This window comes from Vespa crabro, chromosome 18 (genome assembly GCF_910589235.1).
Source record: "Vespa crabro chromosome 18, iyVesCrab1.2, whole genome shotgun sequence".
NCBI classification, from domain to species: Eukaryota; Metazoa; Arthropoda; class Insecta; order Hymenoptera; family Vespidae; genus Vespa; species Vespa crabro.
In genome coordinates, this window is record NC_060972.1 from 1,221,935 (window position 1) to 1,241,934 (window position 20,000).

At 26.2% G+C, this 20,000-nt stretch overlaps 1 protein-coding gene across 7 annotated transcripts in view; it reads left to right on the plus strand.

Annotated features, from left to right (window-relative positions):
• The window catches only part of LOC124430469 (hepatocyte nuclear factor 4-gamma), a 53,405-nt gene that overhangs the window by 30,014 nt on the left and 3,391 nt on the right, over nucleotides 1-20,000 (plus strand). For 6 of the 7 annotated variants that reach the window (XM_046977063.1, XM_046977069.1, XM_046977064.1 and 3 more), the window contains 4 exons: nucleotides 15,589-15,790; nucleotides 16,323-16,417; nucleotides 16,603-16,739; nucleotides 18,889-19,159. In XM_046977063.1, coding sequence (XP_046833019.1) covers nucleotides 15,589-15,790; nucleotides 16,323-16,417; nucleotides 16,603-16,739; nucleotides 18,889-19,159 — 705 coding nt within the window. Of the gene's footprint in view, nucleotides 1-12,367; nucleotides 12,657-15,588; nucleotides 15,791-16,322; nucleotides 16,418-16,602; nucleotides 16,740-18,888; nucleotides 19,160-20,000 lie in introns of those variants that run through there. The other variant, XM_046977065.1, reaches the window with a different exon arrangement.

Genomic DNA, 20,000 nt, shown 5'->3' on the forward strand with positions numbered 1-20,000 from the left:
ATTTATTAATATACATATATACATACATATATATATATTATTTTTTTTTCTTTTTTCTTTTGAGCACACGTTTTAGTTCAACACGTTTGACTCGCGACTATTGAATAAATGTACATCAAAATTTTCCGATCAATCAGAGAAAATAAAAGATTCGCCATAAACGCTCTGGCTTGTCCTTTGTGACAAAGAGAAAGAAAATAAATTATCGTGCTTTGTTCTCGTTTATATAAAGAAGAAGAAGAAGAAGAAGAAGAGGAAAGAAGAAAAAACAAAAAGAAAGAGAAAAAAAAATAAAATCAAACGCATAGATATGTATATAAATGCAGGACATGATGTTACGATTTACTTTGCGAATGACGTTTGCGCGATAAGAAACGGAAGAATATGATGACGAATGAATCGATGTAACGCAATCGACCAAGAGAAATTAAAATCCGCAACGCGACACACGAGGCTCGATACATGTGTATGAACTTATTCAAAGTTTTTTATAAATATTCTAATCGTTTCACGAGAAGTGTGACTAGAATATAAAAAGAAAAAGTATGATTTGATTTTCTTTTCATCTTCTTGGTTAAAAAAAAAATTAATTTATTGAGATTAAAACGAAAATGATTAGTTTGATTTAATTGAAGTTGTTAATTATCTTCAATGAAATGAATTTAAATGATAATTTATCATTACATATTTTTAATTTTCACATTTGGTAATATATACGTATGATTTGAATTGTTATCATAATCTTTTGACAATGATAAATGAACGATCGATGGATGTTTTTATCTTTTTTTTTTCCTTTTCTTTCTTTCTTTTTTTATTATTTTTTTTCTTTTTTTTTTTCTTTTTTTTTTTTCTTTTTTTTTTTTTTACTCCGAACGTAAATAATAACAGGAAAAAGAAATCAAATATATTTGAAAGTTCAATGATTGTCCATGTATTTTATCCAGATATTATGTAAATAAATGTAATCTCATAACAGTAATTTTTTGTCAGAAGATAAAGTAACATAATCAATCTATACATCTCTCTCATTCTCTATCTCTTACTATATATTTTATTACTATTATTAATAATAACATAATAATTATTAATATAGATAAATATATTATTGAAATAATTATAATATCATTTATATTCATTATACTAATAATATTGATAAAGGATCATAATAATTAATAATTATTATTATTATTTTTATTATTATTATTTTTATTATTATTATTATTATTATTATTATTATTATTATTATTATTATTATTAGTAGTAGTAGTAGTAGTAGTAGTAATAATAAAGAATCATTTCAATAAATATTTGAAGTAAATTAGAAAATTCGTTTACTAAGAGGTTAGATAAAAGTGATTATCTCTGACGTTTACTTTTGCGCAATTCATATTTGTGTAATCAAGAGAGAAATACTATTATATATCTAACATATCGGAACATTATACGTTTGGCACGTGTCGACGAAACTATCACAAAAATAAAATGTGAGGCATATAATTTTGTTTCACCTTCATTTTCAAAATAACCAAGTGTTTTTGTATAAAGAATTTTAAAACATTACAAACGTTAGTGTTTTTTTTTCCCTGGAAATGAAGAAAAAAAAAAAGAAAAAAAAAAAAGGAAAAAAAAAGAGAAAAAAAATTTGACAAAAAAGGCAAAAGTTAAGAATATAGATTCATTTAAGAATATAAACAAAAAACATATAAATATTAATAATTGAGAATGCGGATAAACAAATAGAAAAAAAAAAAAAGAGAGAAAATACAATTCAAATAAATTATTACTTTTCTAATGACAAATATTAAAGTATATATTATTCAACGACTTAATTATGGAAAAAAAGGAAGAAAAAAGAAATCTTTAGAATAATATAAATCTAATTCGTACGACAGTAAATAAATTTTAATATTATCAGACGAATCGATTGACAATATAATAAATTTTCTAATGGCTCTTGTCCACGTTTCTTCTAATATATTGACGATATAGAAAATTTCAAAAGAAAATAGATAAGAAAATAGATAAGAAAATAGATAGAAATTTGATATACGTAAACAACATTATTTTCTTTTTTTTATTCGATTAAATTTCATATTTCACACGTAATTAATGTTAATATTGAAATTTTGCAAATTTTGTTCGAAATATTTAAAAAATTTTTTTCTCTTTCTTTTTAAATTATTTTTATTGACATTAAAAAACAAAGAGAAAGAAGAGAGAGAGAGAGAGAGAGAGAGAGAGAGAGAGAGAGAGAGAGAATTAAAGAAAATTATAATTTATAAGTATGAAAATGAAAATGACAATTATATCTCGTATTTTTCATCTAGAGAGAGAAAAAAAAAGTTATATAATACGAATAGATAAATTAGATGAATATTAGATCGATATTAAGACTGATTCAAGGCATAAGAAAAATCAGTTTATTTAAATAATTAAATAAAAAGTCAAGGATATTTGCAACAAACGTTTAGATTCAAGTTCTCCACATAAATAAAGAAAATTAAAATAAGAACGAATACGAATTCTATTACATATTCCTTTTTTTCCCTATATACGAACATTTTGCAAATGTAAAGTGATCAGTTTGTATTAATTACCTACATCGCGGTCTATCGCTTAGGAATATTTATTTTTAGGTCATTTCCAACACTGTCCTGTTATCGACTAAGTTAAACTTTCTACACACATGTACAATATATATATATATATATATATATACATACACACATATATTTGTTTATCGTCATTTTTTCCTTCCTGTCGCGAACTTTATTTCCATAAAAAAAAAAAAAAAAAAAAAAAAAAAAAGAATATTCATCATTTTGCTTGCGAGGAATTTAACTTTTAACTGTTATAGTTAAAAAAAAAAAAAAAAAAAAAAAAAAAAAAAAAAATAAAATAAAAAGAAAAAAAGAAACCTTCGAATATTTTACTCTAAGATATTGAAATGTAACATCGTACTCTTTAAAAATTGTTTCTTTTCTTATTCGTTAAATGGAAACTACGAATAGTAATTAATTTTGCAAAAGAAGTAACAAATTATTCGACGCTTTATGTTTTATAATAATTAATTAATCGATTAATTAATTGATTAAAAAGAAATAACAAAGGAACATGATTATTTGATTAAATTGAAAATGGGCATAATAAAATAATTATTTAATTAAATGAAAATAACGTTGCGACATACATTTCGTGTTTCTTTTTTTCCATCTCTTATCTTTGCCATTTAATACCGCTGCAACATAACCGAATGTGACGTCCCCTCCCTTCGATCCCCTCCCTTCACTTCCCCACCAACCTTCTCTACCACCACCACTACCAGCACCATCACCACCACCACCGCTAATATCTCACCGCACTATTTCTGTCTTTCTCTTTGAATCCCGATCATGCTGACGTGCGATGACGAGCAAAACCGCAGGCTCGTGACGTAATCGATGTAGATTCATAAGGCGCCAACGTCTTCTTCGAAATGTCGCCTTTGATTCTTATCAATACATACATACATATATGTATATATATATATATATATATAAAATTTAATTTTTTTTATTTTATTAAATTTTGTGAAAAAGAAAATATTTATATAATATATATATATATATATACATATGCATGCATGTATGTATGTACGTATATATGGTCATGTATATTTACAAGTTATATACATATGTAAAATTTTTGCAACAATTAGATGTTTATATGTATTTATATGTATGTATAGCAATTCGTAAAATTCCCTCGATATATACGGATTATAGAGAGACATTTGTAGAAACAAATTAATTAATTCTGATAAAACTAATTCGATGAAAATCGTTCCCTATCGAATCCTTTTAATAGATTTTCAACTGTTTGATTTTAATTTTTTATTCTTTATTTTTGTTGAAATTTCTTTTTTACGAAAAGTATAGAAAAGAAGAAAAAAGAAGGAAAAAAGTTATACTTGATATCAAGGAAATATTAAAACTGAAAAATTTATATATTATATATATATAATATATATTAAATAAAATATATTATATATAATATCTAATAAATAAAAAATTATATATATACATAAAATTATACATATATATATATATATATATATGTATATATAATTTTTCTATAATTTAATAGAAAATTAATGTTTCTATTAGATTTTCAATTCTTTAATGTATGATTTTAATTTTTGTTGGAACTTTTATAATAGAGAGAAAAGAAAAAATAAGAAAAGATAAAAAAAAAAAGAAATTATACCGTATATTGAGTCAATATTAAAACAGAAATAATAGAATATCATTTATATATATATATAACTATTTGCTTTTTTACGAAATTTAATAAATTAAAGAAAATTAAATTAGATTTATATACATGAATGTCCTGCGCATATATATCACAAATTTAATTAAATTTATTATTATGATATAAATTCGCAATAAGACGAATTTAAGAATTAAATATATATTAATCATTCATTATAAGGATACATTTTTATTATTATTAGAATAATAATAATATTAGGAGGATCAAAAAGTAATGTCGCTTTCTTAAATTAAATTCAAACGAATAAATTTTTAACAAGTTTTTATTTTTAATCACAATCAAATGTCGACATGCGCAGAAACGACATTACTTTCCGGTTCAACTAATATATATATATATATATATTGGATTGACAACTAAATGATTGCGGATTTTGTCGTTTCCTTCTTATCTGAAATCCGGCAATCACTTAGTTGCCAACCCAATATATATATATATAAATATATATGTAAATTCTTCTGAGTTATAAATATATAAATAAACGAAGAAAAAAAAATGATTAAAATATAATATACTTGTGTTTTTACCGGTATCGGTAATAATTGAAAGTATGTTGAAGCAAAACACTTGTTTATTAGACTTTGGTATTGCGGTAGGTTCCGCGTGGCGTCTACGAGGAAGAGATTGGACGTCTCGCGTTAAATGATAACGTCGATTATATTTATTGGTGTGCGATGAGTCGAAAGCGTGTTCCCTAGTTTACTCGTGTGCATTCATATTATGCCGGCATCTTTGTTGTCGTTACAAAGTCCAAAATGCGATTTTGTTTGCGGATCCAGTCGTTCGTCGGATAGATAATTATTTCTCTTTTATTGCCAAGGTCGTCGAACGCATCGAGAAAAAGAAATGACGATGAACGCTGAAAAACTTTTTTTATCTTCATTTTCTCTCTTTCTTTTGTATTTATTTCTTCTTTTTTTTTTTTTTTTTTTCTTTAATTTTTTCTTCATTTTCTATAAACCATCTTTTATTTCTTTGTTCTTTTTTTTTTTTTTAAATTTTCACTTTCGCGTTCGATCTGTTGTCAATTCTTTTTCTTTTTCCCCCTTTTTTTTTTTTTTTTTTTTGACTTTCCTTTCCGTCGTTCCAATAGCAACGCGTCACGTGATCTGTGAGATGTCTTTTAATTTTTTTTTTCTCCTTTTCATATCTTTCCTTTCCGAGAATCTATTTTCAATTGAAAATGATTCGAGAATTCCGATTAACTCGATAGATCTTAAAAGAGACGTTAGGATAACGTTAAAAGAAGCCTTCGATGATATCATTATTTCACGGTAATGGTATAACACTTTTAATGTATATTTAAAAGAACCAAACGAATGTCTTTCTTCAAAGGCAACTTTGAATTAAAGAAATCTTTAGTGTGACGTGCGATAAAATGTATGAGAGGTATTATTAAATTTGATTTGATTTTCAAATGAGTTTCCGACGAAAAAAGAAAAAAAAGAAAAAGAAAAAAAAAGAAAGAAAGAAAGCTCTCAAATGAGAACACATCGAAGTGGCACGTGGAAATGCTTGACGGTTCTTTTTTTTTTTTTTTTTTTTTTTTTGAGAAACAAAAAAAGGAAAAAGAAAATTAAAAATTGAATCTACTCTCTTTTCTTCTAATTCTTTTTTCCCTTTATTTTTTTTTATTCGTTCCTTTTTTTTTCTTTTTTTGTTTTTTTTTTATTATCCATTTGAATGACACTTCCACATAGTAATTGCCACCTTAGGCATAAACGCATACGTAACGATGCCATGGCACTTGAGTTTTTTCTCTTTCTTCCTTCTCTCTCTCTCTCTCTCTTTCTTTTTCTTTCTCTGTTTTTCTTTCTCTCTCACTCTCTTTTTTCTCTCCATGCAACGAGTAAAACGTAACAATCTATTTAATAATACGATAAAATGTTTGATTGCAACACAAATGTTAATTTCGAAATCGCCCATGTCCTTTCTGCTCTCACTCATTTTGTTATACTTTGAGCACGTGCATGATAATCGAAAAATTATTCCACGTTAAATCATTGTACATGAGTATCATCTTTCGAAAATGATATAATTCCTAATGAAAAAGATTTGAGAAGAATGAAATTGAAATCGTTGGTTAATGTTCTTTTTTTCTTTTTTTTGTTTTGTTTTTATTTTTGTTTTAGTTCTTTATCGTCAGTAATCAAATTAGAAATCAAATCAAAGAGAATCGCATGTTCGATTGTTGTTATGAGAATTGCCTTTCGAGGATTATTCGTAATAAAAAAGAAAGAAAGAAAAAACGAAACAAAAGGAAAAAGAAAAAAAAGGGAAAGAAAGAAAATTAAAAAAGTAAAGTATATATATATATATTTTTTTTTTTAAGAATCTTCGCATTGTTTACCAATTGTATTGCAAATCGAATTAGAAATAAAAAAAATCAAACGAATTGCACATTCAATTATTTTCATAAAAATTACCTTTCAAAAGTAACTCGCAACGAGAAATAAATTAATAGAATAGAGTGCAGTTTCTTGTATAGTTGTCACTTTGTCCTTTCTTTTCTTTTCTTTTCTTTTTTTCTTTTTTTTTTTTTAGAAATCAAATTAAAAATCTCAAATCGGAATCGCATGTTCAATTATTGTCATGAGAATTTTTTCAAGGAAGATTCGTAATAAAAAAAAAAAAAAAAAAAAAAAAAAAAAAGAAAAAATAAAATAAAAGGAATGGAGAAAATAAAGTATAATTATCGAAAAACTTTCGCTTTGTTTTCTATTAAAAAAAAAAAAAGTCGACTTAGAAATCAGATCCTGGATTACAAAAAAGAATAATAAACAGACAAAAGAAAACCAACAAGAAGAAAAAGAAAAAGAAAAAAAAAAAGAAAAAGGAGAAAGAATAGAAAAGAAAACATTAAGAAATCAAATCAAATCAAATCAAATTAAATATCTTCTTAGATTGAAAATTATAATTAAATCGAGGATTTAATAAACTTTCTTTCCTTCATTTATTTTTCCAACGAAACGATCTTAAGTTGATTGATTTAGCAAGTATCAAGAAACAGCTGTGATTGCTTACAAATGTCATATAATCAGATTAATTGGTTATAAATAATTGAAAAACGAGTTGTTACATAAATTTGATAATACTTGTTTTTTTTTTTTCTGTTTTTTTTTTTACTTCTTTAATGTAAATGTAACACCTGATTCGATATGTCAATAATATATCAATAACGATAAATACTGATATGTTTGTGTCAATGAATAACAAAAAAAAAAATAAAGAAAAAAAGGATGTAGTAAAAAAAAATGGAGAAATAAAAAAATAAGAAAAAAAATAAAATAGAAGAACAAAAAAAAAAAAGAAAGAAAGAAAAATAAAATGATAAAAGCAACACGACATTGTGAAAGAATTAAATCGATATTAATCAAGAGCACAGAGAAAGGATACATACATATATATATATATATATATATATATATATATTCTCACGGTTTTCAAACTTTTCCTTGTATTTCGCAATATCGTTTAAGATAAAAGTGCATAGGAAAATATAATTGATATTTGCAAAGAGGAAAATGGAGCATAATCGTATATCGATTCGATCTAATTAAGTTCTTCAAGGTTTTCTCACATATTTTCCCTCGCATTAAATAACAGCGATTTCTAATAATATATACACACACACATACACACACACACACACATACTGTCCTACTATTTACAACTGTTTCGAAAATATTTATTAGATTCGTTCGTGTCATCCGAACTTATCGAATTGATAAAGTCAAAATTTATTATACGAAAACGAAATGTAATTAATATTATCCATCGATCGATCAGCTGTATGATCGTTTCTTTTCATTTTCATTTTTTCTTTTTCTTTTCTTTTATTCTTTTGTAATCTTGTCACGTTACAAACGAAAATTCTTTTATTTTTCCTTAATTATTGTACCAAAATTAAAAGTAGACCATTTACAATCGTTGTTCTAATTTGTTCCTCTAGTTATTTACATGATTCCTCCATATTCTGATTATTTAACAATTGATCTGAATTAATATCAATTACTATCCATAATATTTTTAATTTTATATATATATATATATATATGTGTGTGTGTGTGTGTGTGTGTGTGTGTGTGTGTGTATGTGTGTATATATATGTGTGTATATATGTGTGTTAAAAATAAATTAAAAAGTAAACTTACAATGTAAATTAAAATCAAATTTGAAATTAAAATTAAAATTAGAATTGAAATTTTATCATGAATTTTAAACTATATGATTGAAAAAAAATTTAATAAAACTTATCATCAAACGTAATCGATTAATGATTAATTAACAGAAATATCGTTTTGTTAATTTTATTGAGCAATTCAAATTCTTATTAGTCAATATTATCAAAATTTTAACATAGTTATAGTTATTATTATATTATATATATATATATATATATATATACATATATAAATTGTTAATGTTTATTTAAACAAAATTGTCCGGAACGAACACTAAAGTTATTGTTCATTTTTTATTCATACATATTACACTTTTTAATATTTGAAAATTCGACAATAAAAGTAATATTATATATTACGTATAATAAACATTGATGAAAATATTTATTCGTACTTGAATGATTTTAATAAATAATGGTTTAATGATTTTATGAGAATATAAGTATATAGTTGAAAAAGAAAGAAAAAAAAAAAAAGAAAGAAAAGAATTAAAGGCTATAACTGTTCGTTCGTATTTTTCGAGAGTTATATATATATATATATATATATATATATATATATATATATATATACATGTATATAACCTGCCCTTCCCCTTTAAAGCGCGTCTTTCCTGTTTATCACATTTAAAGCCAAATAATTTATACAGTAAATTTAATGTAAATTGAACATCGTTTGTTCTGAATCAAGGTTGTTCTATCAATAAAATTGTTGAATAACATGTCATTACTATATACTTCCCCCCCCCCCCACCATTGACTATCTATACGGTATTTTTCCGTTTTATTTTTAAAATATTCGTATGTCACTGTTATTGGTCAAAATTACTAAACGTCTTGGATTCTTATTTCGACAATAGTATTGTGCAAACGTCTACCCATTTGCATAATAAAATATAGGCGTCATTGAGGAAGACGGTAACATAATCGATTTGACGAAAAAAAGGAAAAAGAATTAGAAGAAAAGAAAAGGGAGAAAAGAAATTAAAAAAATAAAAACGTACCGATTCGTTAAGGATTCATTGATTTGTTTTTTGCGTTCATTTTCAATGGCAAAAAAGAAAAAGAAAAGAAAAGAAAAGAAATAAAGAATTATGAAAGAAAAAGAAAAATAAGCAAAATTTGTATATTCTCAAAGGCAACTCGTTCGTTTATTCGTTCGAGGATGAAGTATGCAAATTGTTTTGGAGCCTTGAGAAAATGCATATTATGATAATAACGTAACAGAGCAATGATAAGGAATGACCGCCTGCTAATACCACGACTAGGATCGACTTATATCATTATTAATGCATCTTACCGGTTCTCTTTTAATGCGTGATGGAAGTATTTCTTCTTATTTTCTTTTCTATTTTTTTTTCTTTCTTTTTTTTTTATTTATTTATTTTTTTATTTCTTCCACTTCTTTTTTTTATTCATTTCTTTATTTCTTCCACTTCTTTTTTTTTTTTTTTTTTTTTTTTTTTATTCATTTCTTTATTTTTTCCACTTCTTTTTTTCCTTTTTTTTCTTTTTTTTTTTTTTTTCTTTATTCCTCCATGTTTCTTGTCGTCACGCATCATTAATTATTTATCGTCACACTTGGAGGATTACATCTCTAATGAAGATTCTACGATTGGATTTATTTATTTCTCTTTCCTCCCCATTTATTTCTTTCTTTTCCTTTCTCTCGTACGTCATGATTTACTTTTTCTTTTAGGGGGTGAGGAGCTGGGAGGGCTAAAGAAAACAAAAGAAAAAGAAAGAAAAAGAAAAAAGAGAGAGAGAGAGAGAGGGAGAGAGAGAGAGAGAGAGAGAGAAAACTCACGCGAATAAATAAATTAATAGAACAAAAAAAAGAAGAAAAGAAAAAAGATTATAAAAGAGAATCGTGAAGTAGAGTTGATTTCCCAATTCAAAAAATGATACAAATAGAATAATTTTGATTTCGATTGCTCAACAACAACGACGATATTCGATAATATTATCTACTTCGAAATCGGCCTTGGCACAATCTCTTCGTGCTTTTTTAACGAATCATACAGAACTTCTAAATCCCGGCAATATCTCGACCGACTTCTATCCAAACGCTGGAACGTTAGCCAAGAAAGAGACAAACAGACAGACAGACAGAGAGACAGACAGACAGACCGACAAATAGGCAGAGAGAGAGAGAGAGAGAGAGAGAGAGAGAGAGAGAGAGAGAGAGAGAGACAGATCCTGATCGTCCATGTTTTTTCTTATTACTATTTTTTCTATAGCCCCCTCCACTCTCCCCCCCCTCACCTATATTGCAAATAAGTCATTTATTATTTTAACGTTCCATTGGACACGGCAAATTTGTCTTATTAATATTTGTTTCGTTAAGATTCTTCTAAATTCTTTTTCCGGTCGAGCTTTTTTGTTCGAACGTCGTTTCTTTTTCTTTTCTTTTCTTTTTTGTTACCCTTTTCTTTTTCTTTCGTCGTTTTATATCACATACGATTTATTCTTATCTTATAATTTACTATCTTTTTTTTTTTTTTTAGTCATTTCATCGCGACTCATGATTCATGAAAATTATCTCTTCTCTTTTTATCTATCCATACATGTATCTTTCTATCTATCTATCTATCTATCTATCTATCTATCTATCTATCTATCTCTTTTTCTCTTGCGTAAACTATATTATTTATGGTATATACCGTAAGATAATACAGACGGTCACATTCGTGTGATCCAATTCGACAAGAATGATATTGGAAGGTACCACTTGATCCAAAGATCCAACATTGTGATCGTATAAAACGAAAGATATTAAAACCGAGTATGTAAATAATTCATTTTGATTCATGAGCCTAAATCGAATCGTGAAATTTCATTAATGAAAATACTTATGTATATGTATTTAAGAGAAAAATAAAAAAGGAAGGAAAAAAAAAGGAACAAGCAAAAGAGAGAAGATCGATATAATGAAAAATTTTTTTTTAATAAGCTATTTTTTAAATAAATCATAAACTCAAGTTAATTATTATTATCGGTTATTATTGTTGAAATAATCTAAAAAGATATTACGCGGACAATATTCATGATAATCAGTAAAAAATATAACCAACTCTTAACGAGCTCATGCGTTTCGCAAGGAAAGAAAAAAAGTAAAAAAAATAAAAAAAAGAAAAAAACAAGGATAACGCTATGATATATTTTGTAAAAATAAATTATCAATCAAATTACAAAATAGCATTCATGATGATCGATCAAAAAAAAAAAAAATTAATACGTAAGCTCGTAAAAATAATTGTCTGATTAGAGGGGAAAAAAAAGAAGAAAAAAAAAAAGAAAAAAAGAAATAAAAGGAAAAAGAAAAGAAAGGAAAAAAAGATAACGCGATGAGCTATTTGTAATTGAATAATAATAAATTTAAGTTAATGCTCGTTATTAGCTAATTGATGATACAATTTTTGAATGAAATTAATTGTATGAACAATTAAATATATGCCAATTGACAACAAAATTAATTTACCTAATAATATGCTTATGCGTGAGTCGCGGGGAAAAAGAAAGAAAGAATAAAAAAAAAAAAAAAACAAAAAAAGAAGAAAGAAGGAAGAAGAAAAAAAAAAGAAGAAAGAACAAACCAATACAATGAACTATTTTCAAATAAATTATAAACAATATGAAGAAACGATTAATATTATTATCATTAAATATATACAACAATTAATAATATTATCATAATGCAATATGATGGGCTAAATTACGAATAATATTAATGACACAACGATACTAAACTGAGAAAGTCAATGTCCCATAACCTTTTTCATAAGCAATTAATAATTTGATGATCTTTTACATTATCGATAATACCTAACAAAAAAAAAAAAAAAAAAAAAAAAAGAAAAAAAGAATAAGAAAAAAGGGGAAAAATAGAAGAAGAAGAATAAGAAAGGAGAAAGAGGTAAAAGAAAAAAAAAAGAAAACAAGAAAAAAGAGAGAAAAAAGAAAAGAAGATGAAAATTAGTTGGCATGATTTGCCTTAACGTCGATCTTATATAATAACCTGTATATCACAGTGATATTACATAATAATGACGAATAGTTATTTGATGGTCAATTCGTACGAAGTGAAATTTACGAATGACTTCGTCGTTTTCTATCATCAAGAAGAAGAACGATTACTTTCGACGTCTAAGATCCGGTATACATATGCAGATACATACAAACATATATACATACATACATACACACACACGCGCGCACGCGCGACATATATATATATATATATATATATATATATATATATATACGTATGCACGTATCATATAAGTAATAGCTGGTCTGCATTTAACATAATTATCGAATCTTTTTTCTTTTATTTTTCTATTTATTTATACTATTGTATTTTATCCTACTTTATTTTCATACTTTTATTTTTTTGTTTATTTTTCTTTTTTCTTATTTTTTTTTCATTTTATTTTAGTTCATTTTCTTAATTTTTCTTTTTTTAATTTCCTTCTCCCTTCAAAACTTGCGAATTCGAGTTTGCGAATGAGCCTCTCATATTTTTTTTTTCTTTTTCTCTTCGTTACTTCACCTGACTGAGAGAGAAAACGAGATCGACAAGATTTCTAATATAAACGATAAAAATATAAACGAGAAAGCGCTTATAGGATTATAATAGAGAAACTTTGCGGAAGAAAAAAAAGAAGAAGAAAATAATAATAATAGAAAAGAAAATAAATAAACAAAAACAAAAAACAAAAAACGAAAGAATGAAAACAATAAGAAAAAAAAAAAAAAAAGAAAATGTACGAGATCGTTAAACTTATTCGCAACTTTGTTAGTGCAATGAAATCTTTTAATTTTTTAGATCATAAATCTTATAGCGAATAGAAAGTTGTTTCACCCGTAAGTTGCTACAAAGTGTGACCCCTCGCGTATAAAGATAAAAAGATAAACGCATGATATGGAAAACTCTTAAAAGGGAATAAACGAGAGTGAAACATTTCTTTTTTTTCTTCTTCTTCTTTTTTTTTCTAAGTTTCTCTTTCTCTCTCTCTCTCTCTCTATATATATATATATATCTCTTATTTTTTCTTTTTTTCTTTTTTTCTTCTTTGAACATCGTAAAACGAAACGTAAAAATGCGTTTATTATAATTAATTAATATTACCTTTAGCCATAGGAAAAATAACTCGTTGCATTCGTTATTATTTTTTAACAAAATTTTTCGAACTAAATAATATTCCTTCGAAACATTCATCAATTACAAAATCCGACTATGTTTGAGCTTCTGGAAAAATCCAATGAAAGAGAACGTCCACTATCGTTGCAAAATTCTCCACTGATCGTGAACAGTGCGTGTCGAGAAGAAGCGTAATTAGTTTTAAAGAGAGAGACAGAGAGAGAAAGAGAAAGAGAAAGAGAGAGAGAGAGAGAAAGAAAAAGAGAGAAAGAGAGAGAGAGAGAGAGAAAGAAAGAAAGAGAGAGAGAGAGGAAGAGAGAGGAGAGAGAGAGAGAGAGGGAAAGAAAAGCCTTCAGTGATAGCGTTATCGCGACCCTCCGACTTCTGCGCCAGCAACAAGAACGCTGTCTCTTGGTTTTGAACAAAAGAAAAAAGAACAAGTAGGAGCGGAAATAAAAGAGGAAAAATAATGAAATAAAATAAAATAATAAAAAAGAAATTTAAAGAGAAATAAATAAAGGAAAGAAAAAAAGAAAAAAAATATCATGGTGTGGAATCATTCATGGAAGTTTATATAGTTATATAGCCTCTTTGTTATCTAGTCTTATGTGATATCACAAAAAAACAAAAAAAGAAAAGTAAAATAAAAGGAAATATATCGCTATTTACATGTCTATGATCGATAAGAGAGACTCGTTTCATGGAAATGAGATTTTGGATGTTCGATTAATTAATGATTAGAACATAATATTTACGGTCTTATATATGGTGGAATATTTTAATAGAAACATTTCTTCTTGTATTAGAACTGTATGAGATTATATTTGTAAATAGATAATTTGTAATTAAATAGATAATGAAAAGATGATTATGATAATAGTGAGAAATTTGTTATTTTAATTAAAATGGATATATTGTGATTAATCGATTTTTTTCTTTTAGAAATTTATTTTAATCATAAGTGATATCGTATAGACGAAAGAAATAGAAAAATTGATAGATCAATTTCTATTTTTTTTTTTTTTTTTATAAATTTTCATACCATAATACGTCATATAATTTTGAAATTAGATATACACATATAGTATATATATACATATATATATATATATATATATATATATATATATGTATGTATGTATGTATGTATGTATGCATAATAATAAAATTAATTAATTTTATGGCAATAAATTTTTCAATCATATTATATACCAAGATTAATATTTGTTAAATATAAATTATACTATTATATATAATCGAGTTATATTATATGGTATATAACTGCTATTCTAATAATCCTTTATATATAATATATATATATATATATATATATATATATATATATATATATAACTTACAATATACATTATATATATATGAGTAATTTAAAATTATATTATATCATATAATTCTTTCTTAAAAAAGGATAAATAATAATAATAATAATAATAATAATATATATATATATATATATTAAATTAAATTATTAAAATACTTCTTTGTCAAAAATCATAGTAGAATCACGTTTATCAATAAATAATAAAAGGTCGAAAAGAAACTACTCCCATTAGATATTTTCCCATCTATACATTTAATAGTTTCTTAGAAGAATTAAAATCATACAAGACAATAAATTAAAACTTTTCACCTTTTAAAAATATCCTTTTCTTTTTCATTCCAAAAGACATTATTAATTTATTATCATTAGATTTAATAATTATTAATTGATAATTGGTTTGTAAATTTTTTCTTCCGTAAGTATTTTAATCGTTGAAATATTTTTTTGTAACGCCAAAACGATTTATGTTCTTAATGTATATACCGTCAATGGGAGTGTGCCAACGTTAATTATAATTTTTTCTTAAGAATATTTATACAACGTACGAGATCATACTAAACCAAAATCTTTCTAATCATTATTTAATTTTTCTTTTTGTCATTTTAGATACCGATTTGGGCATGGGCGCCGGTGCTGCAGGGGGCTCAGTTCTGGGACTTCCGGGCACTGGCGTGACCGGTGTTCTGTCTCAGCACTGTGCCATATGCGGTGATCGAGCCACGGGGAAACATTATGGGGCTGCCTCTTGCGATGGTTGCAAAGGTTTCTTCAGAAGATCCGTTAGGAAAAATCATCTCTATACTTGCAGGTTTTTAACTTCATTTATTTTTTTTCGTATTAGATAAAGTAAAAAAAAAAAAGAAAGAAAGAAAGAGAAAAGAAAAAACATATGAAGAAAAAATAAAAACATAATAATTAAAAAATCATCCGTTCACATTGTCACATTACATATGCATTTTTTTTTTATCATAATCAATTTATCGATTCGTCCCGATTAAATATCCATTTGTTTGATTTAACGAATAGTATTTATTCTTTCTAATAATGTCGTAAACATCTCTTATATATATATATAATTCAATATATATATATATATATATATATATATTGAATTGATAAGTGGTTACTGATTAACGTCATAAGGTTATAAGTCAAAAAAAAAAAAAAAGAAAAAATGAAAGAGAGAAAGAAAGAAAATAAAATAAAAGGAAAACGTTTATATCTGTTTATTTTCTTTTTCTTTCTTTCTTTCTTTTTTTTCGATCAAAAGTAAAGGGATACGAGTTGAGGAGGATTAGTTTCTCCGTCTGACTTATCTTATGTTTATCTACACGATACAGATTCAGCAGGAATTGCGTTGTGGACAAGGACAAGCGTAATCAATGCAGGTACTGCAGACTTCGAAAGTGCTTCAAGGCCGGCATGAAAAAGGAAGGTAAATTGTTTGAAAGAAAATATAACAAAAACAAAAACAAAAAGAAAAAAAAAGCAGTTTGCGAAATTTTCTTTTTTAATTAATCGATATCTTTATTTTTTTGTTTTCGTTCCTTTTTTTTTTTTTCTTTTTTTTTTTTATTTCTTTTTTCTTAATTCTTCTTTCATCGTTTCCAATAACAACAGCCGTGCAGAATGAGAGAGATCGAATAAGCTGTAGAAGGCCCAGTTACGAGGAACAAGCCAACAATGCAAGCGGACTCTCCGTTGTTTCTTTACTGCAAGCTGAAATGCTCAGTAGACAAGTTGGGGCAGCCTTAGAGGTCAGTACAACTTAACCTCAGCCAAGTTGAATATTTATAATCGGAACTTGTGCTCGTTAATGCGTCGCACCGAGAAAACGACTACGGTGTGCATAATTGTAGGCCATTTAATTATACCACCTTTTTTCCCTTCGTTGAAAGATACCTCCTCTCTCTCTCTCTGTCTCTCTGTCTGTCTGTCTGTCCGTCTATTTGTCTGTTTGTCTTTGTTTGTCTGTTTATATCTCTTTTTTTTCCTTACAACTGAACTTTCCGTTCCACTTATTTCCATCTTTCCACAAAACTCTGACGTCCATTATTGTTCCGATGACTATTCGAATCGAATTTTCATAATTTAATCGTTTTTCAAATTGTTTTATATGTTATTTATATATTGCGTTTTGTTTTATTCAACGAATCTCTTCTTTTTCTTTTTTTTTTTGCGATGTATACTGTTATTGTTATTGTTCTTCTTTTCCTTTTTTTCCTTTCTCAAAAGTGTGCATAATATCATGTCGATATGTCGATCATCGATTCTTTTCTTTTATGTGTGTGTGTGTGAATTAATGTACGAAAAATTTGAACGTCTTGAATTGCCTTGGGTTTTTTATTGTTTGTTTGTTTATATTTTTTTTTGTTCTTTTCTCCATAAAATGTTGCCAACATTGCAAATTCGTAAAGTTTTTTTTAACATTTTAAGTTTCTCCTCTTCATTCGAACATCTTGAATCAGCTTCTTTTTCTTTTTCTTTTTCTTTATTGAGTTATTAAAAAACGACGATTCGTATGTTTTTCGAATTTTTAGATTTCTTATCTTGGTAAAAAGTATGAAAAAAACGTTAATATCTTAAATCGATTTCTTTTTTTCTAATCTTTTCTTTTCTGTTAATAAAAATTTCTATACTAACAATCTCCTCATCGCAAAATAGAAAAATCTTTATAACTTGGAATTTTTCTTTTTTCTTTTTTTTTTTTTTTTAAATAACACATTGTATACAAAGTTATTATTAAAATCGATGATATTTGTACATGTACAAAACCTCCTCCTATATAAATATAAATATATTTATTATCCAAAAAAGCATGGGACAAAGCTTATACTGCGTATTATTGAGATCAATTGGATATAAAAATGTTTCTATAAATTTATATTCAAAAATACATTATTGAAAAGATATAATATGCTTTTAAAAATATGTACGATTTATTTCCATTCGTCGTATTTAATGATCGTTGAATTCTTTCTTTTATTTTATTTTTATTTTTTTATTTTTTTTCTTTCTTTCCCATACGTATTATAATTCTCAATAATTATTATTATTTACAAGAGTCGATTTATAAAAATACGATAGAAATAGAAGATGAACATTAGCAATGTATTCAAAATGCATTTACTATTATTTCCAATGCAGTTGGAAATATTTGAATATTTGAGTTTGGCAATCACTAATTCAACAAATGGTAGCCTACATTCTTACGGATGAAGGAAGAAATTTTCGATGATTTCTTATAACTGCCAGAATAAATCATAAATATTTTTAAAGGCATATATCTTTTCAATAAAACATTTTCGGACATAAGTTTATATTAACTTTTTCCATCCAATTGATCTCAGTAATACATAATATAAGTTTGCTCCATTCTTTTTGGACACTCTGTATACACATATATATATACATACACACACATACATATATATATATATATATATATATATATTTATTTATTTTATAAAATATGTAGGATGCGAGAATAAGTATTAATCGATCGATTTATCGCTTTGTCATACATCGTATTTTCAAAAATAATAATAATAATAAAAAAAATAAAATAAAAAAAAAAAAAAACAAGAACGAGAAAAAAAGTATCGGTCATTTACCTCGTTTACTAATTTAATGCCATGTTAAAAATACACATTAGTATGAGCCAATTATACCAAGCTCGATTCGAGTCGGGTCGAACGAAGAGGTACTTTCGATAAAGTGGACAGGAAAAGGGAGAGAGAGAGATAGAAAGAGAGATATAGAAAGAGAAAGAGAGAGAGAGAGAGAGACAGATAGATAGACAGAGAGAGAGAGAGAGAGAGAGAGAGAGAGAGAGAGAGAGAGAGAGAGAGAGAGAGATAGCAGACTGTGAGAACGAACTATACGATTTAATGACTATTTTAACAGCTAGGCAGTCCGAGCAACGACATCGATCTCAGTACGAAGCAAATAGCGAACATAAACGACGTGTGCGATAGCATGAAGCAGCAATTGCTGATCCTCGTCGAGTGGGCCAAATACATTCCAGCGTTTAGCGAGCTGACGCTAGACGACCAAGTGGCGTTATTAAGGGCGCACGCAGGCGAACACCTATTACTTGGCGTAGCTAGGCGTAGTATGCACCTTAAGGACGTATTATTGCTTGGAAATAATTGCATAATCACCAAGAATTGTCCTGGTAGGTTGAATCCTATTAAAAATATATCCTCAATGTTAATAATAACATTGTATAGGTGCCCTATGGTTAATATAGCGGGGAGGGGGGACGAAGGGGGAGAGAACTTTCGCTTGCACTCTTTCGTTTCTTTTGATTTTTTTTTCTTTTTTTTTTTTTTTTTTTTTTTTTTTTTATTATTATTATTTCGTTTTTATTTTTATCTCTCTCCTTTCCCCACCTCTTGCATGATCTAGGATGTCATGGAGGGTTTCCTTTCTTCTTCTTTCTTTTTTGTTTTTTATTTTCTTTTCTTAACTTCGTATGTGGCGTGTCTACGTTTGTTTGTGCACTTCATCTTGTTTCTTCTTCTTTGTCTTCATTTTTTTTTTTTTTTATTTTTTCATTTTATTTTATTTTATTTTACTTGAATGGGGTTATCTATTTTGGTGTCATCTTCATAACATTAAACAACATATGGGAGTGTGGTGATGTGTGATTTTTCAGATAATGTTTAAAAAAAAGAAAAAGCGAAAAAAAGAAAAAATAAGAGAGAGAGAAAGAGAGAGAGAAAGAGAAAGAGATTGAGAGAGACAAATAAAAAAATCTTATTCAACATTGAAAGCTACGAGATATACCATCGTAAGATACGTCCGTTTCATTGTCTCGATAAAATTTGTATAATCCGACAAGGAGAAACGAATATATACATATATGTAACGTTGTAAAGAAGAAGAAGAAAAAAAAAAAAATTCTTCGAGAAAAGGAAAAAGAGAAACAAAAAAAGCGAAAATAAAAACAGAAGAAAAAGAAGAAGAAGAAAAAACAAAAGAAAAAAAAGAAAGAAAAAAAGAAAAGAAAAAAA